The 16,430-nt window shown below is 40.9% G+C and overlaps 1 protein-coding gene across 1 annotated transcript in view; it reads right to left on the bottom strand.

The window, feature by feature from the left end:
* The window catches only part of agap3 (ArfGAP with GTPase domain, ankyrin repeat and PH domain 3), a 107,730-nt gene extending 91,452 nt beyond the window's left edge, over positions 1–16,278 (bottom strand). The window contains exon 1 of the mRNA XM_067473810.1: positions 15,124–16,278. Coding sequence (XP_067329911.1) covers positions 15,124–15,493 — 370 coding nt within the window. The 5' untranslated portion in view covers positions 15,494–16,278. The remainder of the gene's footprint in view (positions 1–15,123) is intronic.
* Between the last annotated feature and the right edge of the window lie 152 nt (positions 16,279–16,430).

Here is a 16,430-nt window from a genome sequence, read left to right on the forward strand (position 1 = left end):
AAACAAAAAAAACATGAAGGGATTTAAGGGGTTTTTTTCAGAGAAGAAATTAGAAAACAGCTTAATAAAAGACACTTGATTTCATAAAAGCAGGACTAGTGGCTGATGAAGCCAGTCATCTCTCGCAAAAGGCAGCCTCGCATTGGTGGGAGCAGTTGGTGTTACATAACATGAGTTCTGGTCAGTATGTCAGTCACGCATCGTGCCCAGTAAAAGTCCTACAAGTTACTCAGTATTTATCCCACATGCCATTTGAGATGTGGTTTGTGTGGGTGCATATTGTCATCTGAAATCCTGTCCATCCCAATATGTCGACAGCAAGTAATTAAGAAAAGTAAACAAAGTCCAAACTATTCTGCAGGTGCCACTTGGAGTTTCAAACAGCTCCAAACCTCAGGCATCCAGCCGTGACTGCGGCGTGACCGCGGGGATCCATCAGTCCAGGACGTGAGGGGCTGATTTTTACTGACACACCACACTGTGCACATAGTAAAAGGTGAAATGATTAATAGAAATCTAAGTTGATATATAATTTATTGTATTTTATCTGACTTTGTAAAGCATTGAAATAGGTTTATACAAGATCCTCCTTACATCATGCACAACACCATCCTCCGCTGATGGACTTTGACTTCACAGTTCTATTGGTCCCACAGTCGCTTCCACACCCTTTTAGAGTGATGTTACTTTTACCAGCTATGGCCCCATTTCCACTAGTTTGATACAGCACGACAAGCTGCCTGCAATCACATGCACTGCACTCTCAGAGCAGCAGATACCAGAGCTGAGCTGCAATATTGTGGTCCTGCTCGTAACAGCCTCTGCTATCAACCACGCTGTGTTACTGAGCTAACACTGATTGGCTTGTCATGTTATCATGCAGGTGACCTAAATTGCCACTTACCAAAATAATCACGCTGTGCTATGATAAGCTTTCAGTAATGGTGCAGCTCGAGTTTAGAGTAGCCTCTGCTCCTATGTACAAGTCCTCACTTTCATCTCACTGTTCCTGTCACTCATGTCATGCAGGGCTCGTTCCAACAGTATCACATGAAAATTATGCATACACTACGACAAGTGTCTGCCACTGCACTATGGAAAAAATATACACAATAATTACATGGTTGGCTTACCAAGAGAAGAGGCACAGACAGATTGAATAAACTGCTACGTGTTATGAGTGTCAGGGAAGTAGGCCAGCTGAGAGGATGGCATCCCCATCTGGGATGCTCTCTTGAGGTTATCACTATGGGAAATCGCACTGCTCCAGATAAAGATCCAGAAACCCAAGAGTTCTTCAGACCTCTTAATGTCATACGTCATTGGTGGTCCTCCACTTAGAACCTTCCTTGAGCTATATGCTTCTTTTCTTTTACAGAGAATATGTCAGAACTAATTACACTGAAACTCTATTCAGTACATCAACCAAAGATTAATGTGCCCTGATGATTTGCCATCTATCCTTCAACAAATTAGTAAGCCCAAGCAGCCAAGTCAAAATATTAAGAGGCTTACAGGTAGATTCTCTGCCCGCACATTGTGAAAATGGTACTATTTCAACTCAGAAAGTTAGGAATGTTTGCACATTTGGGTTTAAAAAGGAAATATTTTGGCTATTTCTATTGAGTCCTTAGTGATAGATTTAACTTACAGCAGAGAGTTCAGTCTCTTGGGGACTATGTGTCACATTTGAATAGCAGCGTTAAATGAAAAATCCTACTTAGAAAAATGTTTTTAGACCAGAATTGAGTTGAGATGGAATTTCTGTTCCGTGACATTAGATCAAAGTCTTTACAGACATCACAGAGATGTTCCTTATCGGGATTAAATAATCTTTGGTCATGGTGTTCAACCTCCAATCTCTAAAATCTGCAGAGGAGCAGATGTTTAATTGAGTTAGTTAAATCTCCATCTAACCCCATGCACCCCTCTCCCCAAACCGCCTTTTCTTTGCTTCCATCTTTGCTTCCATCTGTTCTGACAGAAACAGGAATAACATGCCACTGAACGTAATAATTTTCTGCCCATTCAGACTAAATATTAAACCCAAAAAAAAAAAAAAGGCTCAACCTTTATCTAAACAATGACACAAACGCACAGCCTCAAGTGTAGAAAAGAAGCTACACTTCTCTATTGCTTGAATTTGTAGAATATGATTATTATCGTGAAATGCATTAAAAAAAAAAGGTTTTCAAAATTGTTAAACATTGCAAACATTTCAAATCAGCTCTTCATCAATGAGAGATACACAAAATGTTAAGTGTTGGTGTTATTTTCTCCAGATGGACACATGAGGACAAATTATCCAGGATGTTCAAACAACCGACGAAACCACATTCAGGACGAATGATATGTGTGTAAAGCTTCTTCTTAGTTCCACTGCATATGCAGTAACTAACAGTCATCCAAAACCACTCCATGTTTGGCTTTGCAGTACCTATCCCCGTCCTTGAGTCAGTGCAGGCTGAGGTGTTGTATTGCTCAGCACGGGTCATATGCAACCAGAAGAATTTTCAATGAGTCATCAGCGGAGCAGTCAAGTCACATAGACCATCAATAGTTTTTCCAGGAGTGAAGATTAAGCATTTTGAGGCACCATGAGCAAACTAAACACAACAAGCCATTGGAATAAACGTTAAACATTTTCTCTCTCCCAGAGATTATTATTTTACTATGATACACTCAATGGTCACTTCATTAGGTACACCTGTACAATCTAATGTAATCCAATACATACAGTTTTACATGGCTATAATTTCTCAGTGTTTAACTTGAAACTGTCAAAAACTGTCAGTGAGTGTATGTGTAAAACAAAAGAATAAAATGTCCCTTCTGAGAGGCTGAAATTAGTTAAAGGACAACTTCAGGATTTTCCCCTGACCCAACGGGTACAACACAACCGAAAATACCCTTTATTAATAATGGAAAAATGACTAGTATTAATTATGCATCACAATCAATTAACTGAGTTTAACTTTTCCATATGTCTAAAACCGGAGCACGCTGACTGATTCTTGCCTGTTGTAAAGTATGGACGTAAAGTGAATGTTCAAGACTGAGTGAAAGGTTGAATCTTTTCTCACATGACTGCACAAAATGCAATGCTGCAAACAAGCCCATGCAGGTTTTAGGGAGAAAAAACACCGCATTGTATTAACTCTTCTATCTAAATATACCTGACGAGTAGCTCAGGCTCAGACATCCTCGGGCCGAACAGCCCTCAAGGCACTCAGTCTAATGAGATCTGAGCCCTTCTTTGTCAGAATAAGGATGTCTAGTCCTGGACCAGCCGCAAACAAAAAGGTCTGAGCTAGCAGTCAATGCAGTACAAGGTCAATTACCTGCACCGAGGCTATACAGATATTGAGAGGACGGAGCAGAAAAATGTGGTTAAAATCCTAGAAAATGATATACATTGATTCTGCCAGACAACTAGTGTTAATAAGCTTTCTAGACAGCTGACTCAACCCTACAACCCCAATTCCTGACCCGCTGCTACAACATGACACCAGTGTAACACCTTCACCATCCCCACCCCCTGAACAAACTCACACCCATCTTCTCAGGGTCCTGCACCCAACACATACCCCTCCAGATCAAAGGCAAAGGCATGTGTGGGGAAATACACACACACACAGAACTACTCCAGCCACCTACTTGTGTTACATAACACATGCCACTGCCTACCCATCCACTAGCAGATTTGCACAACGCTTAGCCACCGACAAAGACGAAATGCTAGAGCTTGTACACGGCATCAGTGTAACAACTCACTTCCCAATCTCTCTGCCTGTAAGATGCATTGCAGACATGAGGCCAGGTCCTTTGTGCTGCTGATGCTAAATGCTAAAAGCTAAAAACCTGTGTCTGTCCTGACAGTGCAAATTGAGATTTCAGTCCGATGGACTTTTCCCAAACGTGACATCTGACAATCCATGAGAATGAGATTGGCCATAGGATTTGTTTTCAAAGTGGACCACTAATCATGCCCAAGCTCTCACTCTCCAGCCCACTAAAAGTAGGATCCTATTCACTAAAAGCCCTATTGGCATGAGGAGACCACAGTAAGGTTTGTTTTATTGTGCAAACAGACAAAATGTAACTTTGAATTAGCCTGGGCCTAGATTAGCCGCCAATGTTTTTTAGGCCAAAGATAGATTTAATGCCAGTTTCTGACACAACAGAAGACAGCCATCTTTTTTGATCTGAAGGTGTCTAAAAGCCAAATATGTAACACGCCACAATTTAGTGGTATGAATACCTTTAGAGAGGCCCACGAAACAGTACAAACATGAGTTACTTCTCACTTTAAAAATATTCTTTGTGCAAGTACTTGCAACGGGTAAAATAGCACAGAGCTTTGCCACTCAACAGTAAAGTGCTGCAAAGAAACCCATTTTCTAAGGAAATACATGTCTTGTAAATGGCTTGAAAAACTGATACAAATGGCACTATGCTTTAATAAAGCAGCAGGGTGCATCTCTCGACACCAGTTGGTCCAATTTCACAACAGAATGGACCCAACAGCACAGTGGGCCCTGAGATATACTATGTGGCTACACAAGTGTCATAATTTCTCTTTTTTAACTGTACAGTATTTTATTCCAGGCCAGCAGTTCGTTTCAGTACATGAACACAAAATTGAGGGAGAGCTCATATTCTGAGAACAGTGTCAGGCTGCTGAACGGTGCACTTTTCATGCCAGATCCCTCAATGAGGAAAATCTCATCATCCAAAACGGAGCGGTTGAGAAGCTGTACCGACACAGGCCTGACACAACGGCTTATATCAAACAGGCACTGCAGAGTGTCCGTTCAAACAGAAGACACACAAATGCTGTATTTTGAAAAAATAAAAATAAAAAATTAACGAATGGTTCTTCGAACACTGTAGCATTCTGGTAAGTTTTTCTTCCAAGTCTCCATAGTAACATTACTCCTAATTATGAAAAGATATCTTTAGATTCTTTATTTTTTTTCCCCCTTTTTGCCTTTTGGTGTTTGTAGTTGATGGCATTTTTTGGCTGAACCCTGAGATAGATGTGCCGTCTTTATGCCAGAGGCTCTACTAGAGTAAAGTAAATCCCCTAGTTTTTTATTTTAATGATTTATGCATGTGTATATATACAATGAGCAGTAAAGTAATTTCTTGTGACTCTAAAAACCCCGTAGATGTAATTTTGTTCCTTAAGGGGTTTTTAGTACACACAGTTCACATACCGCACCACATGACATGAGTCCTGGGTCATGGCCAGAGGGATTCAGCAATGGAACAACAACTTTAGGTTATTCCAGTCAGGGAAAGCAGGAAACGGGCATATAAACAGAAAATGTGGGGGTTACATTAGACTTCCTCTCCAGTGATTCCCACAGAATAAAAACATCTTTACAAGAGTTTCTTGATGATTCACAAAGCATGTCACCAAAATATCACTGCTGATCCAGACTTAAGCCAAGTAACAGATGCTTCAGCACAGATTCAATTTTTTTCATTTTACTTTATTATAACCAACTGTTCACTGCAGCATTTTTTGTCCTTATTGTTATAGCTGTGACATGTATTTTCCCACAATCAAACAAACAAGCCCCTGGCATGTTGCCTGAGTGAGGCCTTTGAAGACAGCGAGCACAAGGGCAGAGGACATGCCGAAACCCCATCAAAACAATGACATCTACAAAAGGAATGTGGGACCTAGGTGATAACGCTCAGCTGGCACATGTTAAACAAGCTCCGCTGACAAGAAATCTGACCTCAGAATACTGCTGCTAACACTTTACCTATTCCCAGTTCAAGGAAAATAAACTATACGGTATCTGCAGCAAGAATATTCTCTTTAGGTAGCTAAAGGAGGAGTAAATTGTATCCTCATAAAACCAGTTTCTTAATAAATCACACTTGTTTGAGTTTGGGTTGGGGGGGTTATTACTCTCAGTCACGCTAAAGTTGGAGAATCAGTTAAGAAACGGCACAGATCTTCAACTCTTTGCAGAGCATTAACTTTCATGAAAGACTCCACCCACCTCAAGTGGAAACAAACAAACACCAGGCATGTCCATGAAGACTGATAGAGGACAGCAAAATTGTGATATGTCTCTGGGGAAATTACAATTGCATTTCCACGGCCCCACAACCTTTAAATAGTTGGCATGTTCTCGATTGCATGGCTCTCCAACAGTGGCAACTGACTTATAACACCAAAGCTATGCTGCAGCACTGTGTCCTCACATACTAGAGGCCACACTTACTTCATCTGGCATTTTCCTCTTCAGTGAAAGATAATGTGATCCCTAAGGGCAGGAAAAGTCCCTGTATTATATTTCTCTTCAAAGAGAAAAGGCAACTGCGGCTTATTTTTCCTAAAGTACAAGATAACTAAAACAAGATCACTGCTTGCTTTTATTAATGCAGTTATAGAAATTGCTCCGGTGGTCCAGGTTGATTCACTGCATCTCCATTCATCTCAGATAACCATTTCTATTCTAAGCACACTTCATTCTTAACCATGATCCTCTATCCTCTATCCCCAACCTGGATGAGGCCAGAATCTTCCCACAGTTAGTCACGGGACTGCTGGCAAACTGAGGGGACTAGGAGGCATATGCGCCTTTCCATCTGTTGCTCACTCGCTGCTTTCCAAACCCCTTCCTCTGTCAGCAGCCATCTGTTTCCAGCCCTACCCCACTGGCAGGAAACATGAGCACTTCCACCATATGATATGGATGATGCACAAATTAAAAAAAAAAAAAAAAAAGGAAAAACCTATAGCAAATTAAATTGACTGCTGTCTCATACTTAAAACCAAACCAGAGAATGTTAAAAGGCCCAATGACAAATATGGCAAGAAAGCACTTTAGAATTTGGGCTGATTATTTTCATGATCCATCTGCCACCTACAGTATGTACCAATCAATCATTAGTAGAGCTGCAGTGATTAGCTCATGGTAGAACATTTGCTGGTTCCTGCATGAAGATTGGATGCTTCTCTGTACCAAACACGATTATAAACCGAATATGTCTAGGTTTTGGAGTGTTGCTTGTGTGAAGCTACACCTTGGGATACGATTACATTAAAATGGGAAACTTTATAGAGAAAATGATTAATTGCTTCTCTGTAGTATGGGGTCTAATTAACATATCACATGGACTGTAGTTCATAGAAACAATATAGAAAAGTCACATTGCTACAATTTCACAGTTCTATCAACCATGTTACATAATCCAGTATCTTGAGGATCTTTTTTTTAATTGCGTCTTTCATCAACATCTGACGAAGATGTTTGATGCTTAAGACCACAGATTTACGCAAAAAAAAATGTTCATATACTGAAAACTAATTAAATATGAACTAATTTTAAGGATTCATTGGCTCTACACTTCAATAAAATATTAGATCAGAGCTACTCCACCCTACTCATTACAATGTTAGAAGATGACCTAGAAAAAAAACAGCCATCTACTATGCTCATTAGAGATTAGGATGAGTATACTCTTCATTTTCCCTCAGAAAAAAAAAGGCCTGACCAGTTCACCCCTGCCCCTCCACATTCACAACACAAGAAAAAAAATTAGCTGTCTATCAATAGGAGAGAGCGAGCTTTTGTTCAACAACACAATAGAGGATATTCTGCTGTGGAGGATAGCGTCACAGTCAATAAGCCAATGCTATGGGGCTACAGCAGAGAGCGCACAGCAGGGTTGATACAGAAATGGCTCTCTGACCCCGCAGACCTCCCAGCTCCTCATACTGAGTCTCTGTTTATGGCTCACCAGTTCAGCTCATCTCTGCTGACCTGCGGTCAAAGAGTCGGGTTAAAATGCATTTCAATTGAGGGGTAATACAGTGAACGATCTGAGGCTGCAGATAAGAGAAACTGTAGGGGCCGATCACAAAACAGGGAGTCTTTTGATATCAAGTCATATGCAAACCCTGTTGTCTGGTGTGCATCTGTCGTGGGGGAGGGGGTGGACTATTACTATTACTATTACTCTCCTGAGAATAAACCTGTGACATAAACTTTATGTGAAGTGTTTTTTCAACACTAATCTCAAACATTAAACATAGTGGAAACCTGATACTCTCCATGCACAACACTGAGGTGCTTCAGTCGTTGCAGAGGATCTGGCAGTGTGTGGGAAATCAACTAAAGCTTACTTCTATCAATCCCTGCATGGGCAACTGACAAGGACTTAGCTTAATGCCTATTTCAGGTGTCCAGATTAATTCATTATATACCAAATCAACAGGCTCAAATAAGAGCTTGACAGTGGTTTTGTGAACCTCTGACACATGACACACAACCAGTGAGTTCTCTCTACCCACCGTTATTGGATCATTCTTTTGTCCAACAACCAAACACCCTACAATGACGTGTGTATTTTCTAGGTGATCTGTGGGTTTCTTGTGATATTCAGAAATATCCATCCATCCATTTATTATCTGAAACTGCTTCTCCTGTTCAGGGTCACGGAGGGGGCTGGAGCCTATGCAAGTTGTCATAGGGTCGCCAGTGTATCTCAGGGCAAACACAGACAACCATTCACACGTACAGGCAGTTTTAGATTCACCAATTAAACTAACATGCATGTCTTTGGACTGTAGGAAGAAACCCATGCAAGCACGGGGAGAACATGCAAACCCCACAGAGAAAGACCACAGACAGCCAGGGACAGGAATCACAGTCAAAAGAGTTTGTTTGTACAAATCAGGAGACTAGATACCAGCGTAGTATAAAGACTGGAAGCAGGAGGAAACAGCTTGTATAAGGTTCCCGAATATGTTACTACCAAAAAAAACATGTCTGATTTGTTTAACCTGTATACAAATAGGTAAAATTAATAACATGATGGAAGGAGAGTTATATTTTGAAACCGTTTCCTAGCAAACAACCAAGAGAAGTGGATTCACTGAGTTTTGTGTTAAACAGTAATGTTTATCAGAAGCTTAACCATTAAACGACTGATAGGAATCAAGTTTCTCACAATTCTAGTCGCCTTCTAGCTCTAATGTCACGTCTTCTTCAGAGAGTTATTTAACTTTTCATCCAACTCGCAGCCGGAAACAAGGAAGGAATAAGCCCATTTCCCAAAGCTAAGTTGTGCTACAACAAAATGTAATGAATTCACATGGATGAGTTCTGCAAGTCAGTCTAATTGGCTAAAAGTTCATATGAATGCATGCGAGCTTTATGATAAACAAGTTTAATGTCAAATCCTATCTATCATTTAATTAAAATTTCACTTGCCATTTGTACAAGCACAGTTGTATTGCAAAAATACCATTTGCACCCAATATAGGTAGTTCATGTGGTGGTGGAAAGAAATTGATTATTTTAACAAACTGCTAAAATTTGAAGCGTTCCAGATCAGTGGTTTATTATAAGGAGTTGAAAATAATGCGCTTTCAGTATATTTCTACAGATAACTACATGTTGTCTACTTGCATTAGAACATAAAGAAAATGGGCAAAAAGAAAAGACAGGCCATGATTGGGCCTGTTCCATGCTTCACAGATGGATTTATGTGGGGTTTTATTTGGGCACAAGATCCACAACTAGTAAATACTTACTGAGCTACTCTATAAACACCGGCATTCCACATTAACAGCAATTTACACGGAGACACTGTGTAAGAGACACAGCTGGTGGTATTGACAGACATTTCTAACTCCATAACAGTTTCTAATCCATATTCACAGATACGGTTTTGAAATATAATGAGCACATTGTGAAGATTTCGCTTGCCAGAGCAGCAGCATCCTCCTCACATAGATGGCCAACAGTGACAACTGTAAGCAGGCTTCATTAAATCACATTCAAACCCCACAGACACACACACACACACACACGCGCGCGCGAATCACTAACTTTTAAAGTTTGTGATTCACTCACTGTATAACCTCTGTGAACCTGACCTGCGTGTCACATTTAGTGAATGATCATTAATCCAGACTATATTTGCTGCTACGATTCTTGAATATACAAAAGCAGTATTAAACACAACGTCTGCTACAGCAGGACAACATAAAGTCCATAAAAACAGTGAGAATTTAGATGTATTAATGTTTTACCTCTCAGTGTTCGTGAGGAAATTCATCCCACTTCGGCAGGAAAAGAAGGATGGATTACAATCATTGCCTGCTCATGATCAGCAGACAAGCACTCTGCTCGTGCTCTTCTTGCTCATTGACTACAAGAGAGTTGCAGTGTGTACCAAGGAACTGATTAGGTGCCACACAATGCCAACAGAGAGCTGCAGGCCTTCAGTCTGTGTGCTTTTTGTATCTCTCTGTGTTGTCCCTACTTCTGTTTGAGCACAGAGTGTCCCATTGTGAGGGCTTATTAGTCCTTTCCTGAAATCCCAAGCACCCCTCTTGAGTAGCAGTGTGTTGAGGTGACTGCCCTTGCTCTGACATTGGACTGTCAGCTGAATATATGAATGCCAGCCTGAGCTTTAGCAGCGTTTAAGAAAAAGCAGCCATAATTCAAGAGACAAGACAGCATCATAACAATGTGACATTACAACACTCAAGGAAATCACAAGCTGCTGTTGTAAAATTGCAATGCCACCTTTCGGCTAAGCCTGCAAGAAGAAATCTGCATCATTCAATTTGAACAGATTTGTACATGTGGCACTAACTACAAGTGCTGTCTCTACAAACATCCACATGCATTTTTCATTATCTATATAAAGTCTAGAAAAATAAAAGCACTATAGAACTTTTATGACACTACGAATTAGGCTAAAAATGAGAACTCCCATTGCAAACGGAATGAAGGAAAACTATTCCCAGGGCATAATCGTGTTAATAGAACAATCCTCCACACTGAACCGAAGGACTAAAAATATGAACGAACTCGCATTTACTCATACCATCTCTGAAGCTGTGTCTATTTCGAAGCTATTTGGATTTTACATATCGCTCCAAACAAATCCCTGGTCATCAATGCTAGTTCAGGGCTCAAGGTGTAAGCAGCACTCGCCAGTTAGAAATAACTGCTGGAAATGAATATTAGTTTGTTTTTCCCCTGAATAAGTTGACCTATCTGATATTTCTAACAATAAATGTTAGAATAAGGACAGTGATTAGCTGGGACACTAATGAACTAACTCTGGGATATAAGACTATTTAGACAAAGCAAAAATCTGTTTTAACAATGTGGGATCTAATTACAGAAACTATTTTAATCCAGCCATGCACAGTATATGTTTATTGTATATTGTCATGATAAGTCACACTGCTTTATCTTTGTTTTTCTTCGTATATACTCATATTTCTTATATTTAGTCTGTGATTCCAGACTTTTCTGAATGATAGTGTAAATACTGTGTGCAAATCTTTATTGTTTTAAGTAGGTTCCAGCTGTTTGTACTACAGCAGTATGTCACTTTCGACTGTCCCATCATAGGACCAGTATCTAAAAGTATTTATGAGTCGGTTGCTCACGTGAAGATGAAACGTAGTGCGTGACAAGTCTAACTGACACAGACATTGAAGCATCTGATGGATTAGGCTAAATTGGAAATCCTACCCTTTTCCTTGGTCTAATCAATAAAGCACCAGGCTGCCACTCTAGCAACACCACCATTTAATCCTGGGAAATTTTTAGCATTGTGTCACTAACGGTTCGCAGTAATTCAGGTCATAGGTCACAGATGTTTGCTAACTGATCCACAATGCTGGAAAACCAGCTGAGTAAAATGAACTGCAAATGGACCCCAGACCCCCAAGGGCCCCAAAACACCCAGGGTCACTCTGCATTGTTTTGTGCTTTTTGTGAATTCGCCGCGTTAAAATGAAACTGGGCCCTGCATTATGATGTTATCTTGTGGCCCCCTATAACCAAGGTACCATAGGAATCCTTTACTGTTTCAGTTTATATTATGCTTACATGGTGCATTTTCCTAAATGAACATGCATTTCATCAAATTACCACAAGCTGACATACTTCTCTATACATTGGTGCTTTTCTTTTGCTTGCACATTTCCTCACATGCTGCTCACATGCTCAGCCAATCATGAATTACATGCTCACTTGTTTTAGATCAGCTTCAGTTGTTCCGTGTTCACAAACATCATTTAGGAAGAGAAAGAGAAAAAAAACTCACTTGTTTCTTACATGTTATTTGTAGCTCTAATAAGAATTGGCTCACGGAAACCAAAATGCACCCTGAATATCAATCACTGCAAAAGGAACAATACGAGGCAACAAAAACATGCATGAAAACCAGCACGGTGTGTCATCAGCATATAAAGGTCTTCTTAATCAACAAAACAACAGGGAGACCTCAGTAACGATGGGAATTCATTTTGTAAGGGCTGTAATTTCTATTCACTCTTTCTTCAACATTTTCAGTTAAATGCATGAGCCACTGGTTCCTTAGCAACAGACTCTGCAATGATGCAAGATTGAGGAACAGATCTGCAGTTCCACAGAGCAGGTGAAGACAAGTCAGCCAATGTCTCCTGTTGCAGATCTTAAAAGCCTCTTGAAGTTGCAGTTATTAAAGCAGCTGCATCTCATTTGCCAGCATGAAAAATCACCACTGTGTGCATCAAAGGTAAAGCAATATTTTTTTGTAAAAAGGGACTTCGAAATGTGTTGTCATTGGACCTAGAGTGTGTATTTATACATATCAAAAGCCATTCTCCATGCACCTAAAGCCAAATCCCCCCCCCCCTAAATGTGTTAGCAATGTGCTAACCACATACATAACACATAAATAAACAGTTACAGGGAGTATCCCTGGCATTTCCTAACCTGTTTTTTTTTTACTTTGTGTGTTAAATACTTTTGTTAACCCTTTTGTATAAGACTGCGAGTGTGGACACAATGCCACAACAATGATCATTGTTGTTTCATTCCCAAAAATACCAATAAGAATAAGCATGCAGCACATCACAAACACATAGGGCATTACAAGCTTTTGCTTACATTTAGCAATTTCTCAGAAATCACCGAAGTTTTCCTTCTTCTGCCACAGCAGGTGCCGTAGACAAGAATGCAGTCCATGTCAGGTTCTGCCATCCGACAGGACCTAGAGTTCATGAACCTGCTGTATATAAATCTTAACATGCCACTCATTTGTTCTGAGGGATGTTTCAGCAAAAATCCTATAACTAAAGACGACACACCAGCTTGAGGGAGAATGAATCCCCATAAAACTAAAGTCCAGCACCATAAAATTACTCCTTGACTGCAAATTTATCACACCCTACAGTAAAGGAGCCCTGACGCTGGAGTTTTACTCTGGGTTTTGGGTGAAGTGTTTGCTCATCTTTTAGGAGGAAGACGACCAGGTTTGTAAATGAAGGGAGCAAGAACCTTAAAACGATGAATCTAAACAGCTCACAAAAGACAGCACTGTTGTTCTGTCAGGATAAAGAATAAAGATAGGCCTTCATTGAGACAAATTATGAGCCTAACCCAAGGCTCCAGAAAAAAGGATAATCATTCTTCCCTTAAAAAAAAAATTAAGAGTGACACAATAGAGCCACATGTTGATTGCTTCCTTTCATGAGAGTTGCTTTCGTTTAGATTTTGACCTGTTCCAACCATTTCCTAGTAACATAGTAACACTACTCTACTCTTACTTTAGGCTTTTATTTTGACAATTATTTTACAGTATGTCACATCAATCCAGGTAAGTATGACCTATCAATCATACTATGTAATAATCAACATTACATGGAAGTAAAACCTTGGAGCATTAATGCTGACTACATAAAGCTTTACATATATTACCAATTTACATTTAGCAACCATGTCTATGATGCACCATCAACCTTCTTCGTAAAACTGAACTATTGATTTAGCCTTTTGGACAGTTTTCCCTTTAATCTTTGCTGGAATGGTAGTTGTTAATTATTAACACCAATTATTTCTTAACGGGAGGATTTGCTCACATTACAATCAAGTAATGACTAATAACTGATATTTTTCATTTTCACTGCAACTCGTGATTTCTAACATAAACAAAGCAGTCAAGCTGGTTTCAATGGTGTTTCATATTCTCAAACAAAGCACACACACACACACACACACACACACACACACACACACACATAAAATTGCACATATGGGTGTGTTGTACTGATTGCTGTGAGATCTGTTTACAAGAACAACTGCAACCTAAATTCTGTTTGACCATTAGAAATGTATGCAAATGCAGAAGATGTATCCAAGACAGTACTGCAACCAATGGTGGAAACATTTTGACAGCTGGTATTATACTGCTCAGGACCAATGACAGCTTATTTTGATGGAAACTATAGTGAAAGCTATGTCACACAGCCATTGATTGGACACATGGGTGGGTGAGTAACAAAGAGAAACACATAAGAAACTGCTACCATAATCTAAGACACTCATGTCTGTCAGTGCATCAACCTCACTTGAATTTGACAAGCTGCTGTAGCTTTCCACATACTAGTGTGTCCTAGTGTGTCACTGTCATCCGTCCCTGGGCAGGTAATAACATCTGAAATTGATTTCCAATTTGACAAAGAATATGCCCTCTGAGTGGCTTTATAAAAAAAAAAAAAAAAAACCAACGTCCATCATGTCATCTCCAGTGCTACATCATTATTTCTTCTCTCCTGCTGCACTAACACAACACTGTGTGTGTGTGTGTCTCTGCAATGCTCAGAGAAATCATTACTTCCACGTGACACGTGATTTCACATTTGTCAGCCTCTGCTACACTGACATGAGTGCAACCTATAATAAAAAAAAAAAAAACCATCTGAGACAGTCACTGCAGGTCACACTTTGGTGGATGAAATGGAAAACCGAAGTCCTATTTAGTAAATGACATTAAGCAGTAGAATTGCAATGTGTGTGCCCCCGGTCGTTAACAATGCAGTGAATGGGGGCAATTCAAGCCTATAAGATCGGATACGCCCCCAGCCCCAAAGTGTGATTGTTGACACTGTGCTATTTGCCCATGACAACGTTACCGAGTGTGCATAAAAGGAAGGAAGGAAATACGGAAGGACACCCCCCCCCCCCCCCCCCCCAAAAAAAAAAAAAACAACAAACAACAACCCCCAACAATCCCCGAGCCTTCAATGAATGAAAGGCACCAAACGACAGAGAAATCCCTGCATGACTCCCCCGTACTCACCTTCAATGGAGATTACATGCTCCCGGATCTGGTTCTGCAGGGCCAGGTCGTCGATACGCTCGATCAGGTCGTAGATTGCGTAAATATTTGGGTGAACAGACTCGAACCGATGGATCTCTGCCCTGATGGCTGCTGAGTTGGACAAAACAAACTGCGAGCCCGCTGGGCCGGGCTGGGCAGCCTGGCCCGAAACAGTCCCCGAACCGAACTGACCAGCCCCTGAGCTTGCAGATGATCCGGATCCGAACTGGGACGGGATGGACTGGGGCACTGGGACAGGAACAGGGGCCGGGACCGTGCCTGGAGTGGGCATGGCTGGCTGAGACTGCTGAGAGATACCGGACACTGGGACGCTCGACTGGAAATTCATCTCGTTTTTTTTTTTTTTTTGGTTTTTGTTTTAGGAGCGACTAACTCTTATTTTAGCGGCAACACAAATATGCTGACTGCAATTTGGGATTCAAGCGATGCGAACAAAAGAAGTCCGCGCGAACTGATGGTCTGGAAATCGATCGGCGCAGAAGCATCAATAGTTGGTCGCCAATTGCAACAAAACGCGGCTCTTGCTCATATTATTTCAACTTGACTGTGATTCATTTTCCGTTATTGGGCAGATATATGTCCAGGGCCCTTTTTTTTTCTGTGGCTTACAAACCCGCGATGCCTCTACCACTTGGACACTCCTTTAAGGGCTGCACCGCTGTTTTTGGTCCAGTCCGTTTTCCTTAGCTGCTGCGGTTGAAGCAGACAATGGGCTCGGCTTCAAGCAAGGCGCCCGGGTCCCCCTGCCTCGTATGCGTGGTTTCTGCGCTGAAATGAAATAGCGTTTAGTCCTCTTTGGTCCAAGTGGTCCCTGCCCAGCGCCCTCCTCCGCATGCTGAAACGTCACCCATCACGTAATTGTACTTGAGATGGGGGAGGGTGTGATTGGATTTGGTGGAGGGGGGAGAAAATCGCGGCGTGCACATCATCATAAAAACCCCTACCTGCCACTTACGCAACCGCAAATAATGGCCGCCAGAAGACACCGAAGTAGAAGCTGCGCTTACATTAAAGTATGACATGTGTTGTCATTTCCTATTGTCTCGTATTAATCAAAACTCCGAGCTTATCGTATCCCACGTAGGCCTGCGCAGCCACACTTTCTCTCACGCGTGCACGCGCGCGAATGGTCAGGCACGTGCACAGACTGCGTTATGGGCTTTTAAGGGACTTCTTTGCACCATTTTCAAGGAAAAATGAATTCTTCCTGTAGCTCCAAATGACTACAGACGTATTTACTAATTTATGTCGATTTAATTGTCGAT

This window comes from Channa argus, chromosome 14 (assembly GCF_033026475.1).
Source record: "Channa argus isolate prfri chromosome 14, Channa argus male v1.0, whole genome shotgun sequence".
NCBI lineage: Eukaryota > Metazoa > Chordata > Actinopteri > Anabantiformes > Channidae > Channa > Channa argus.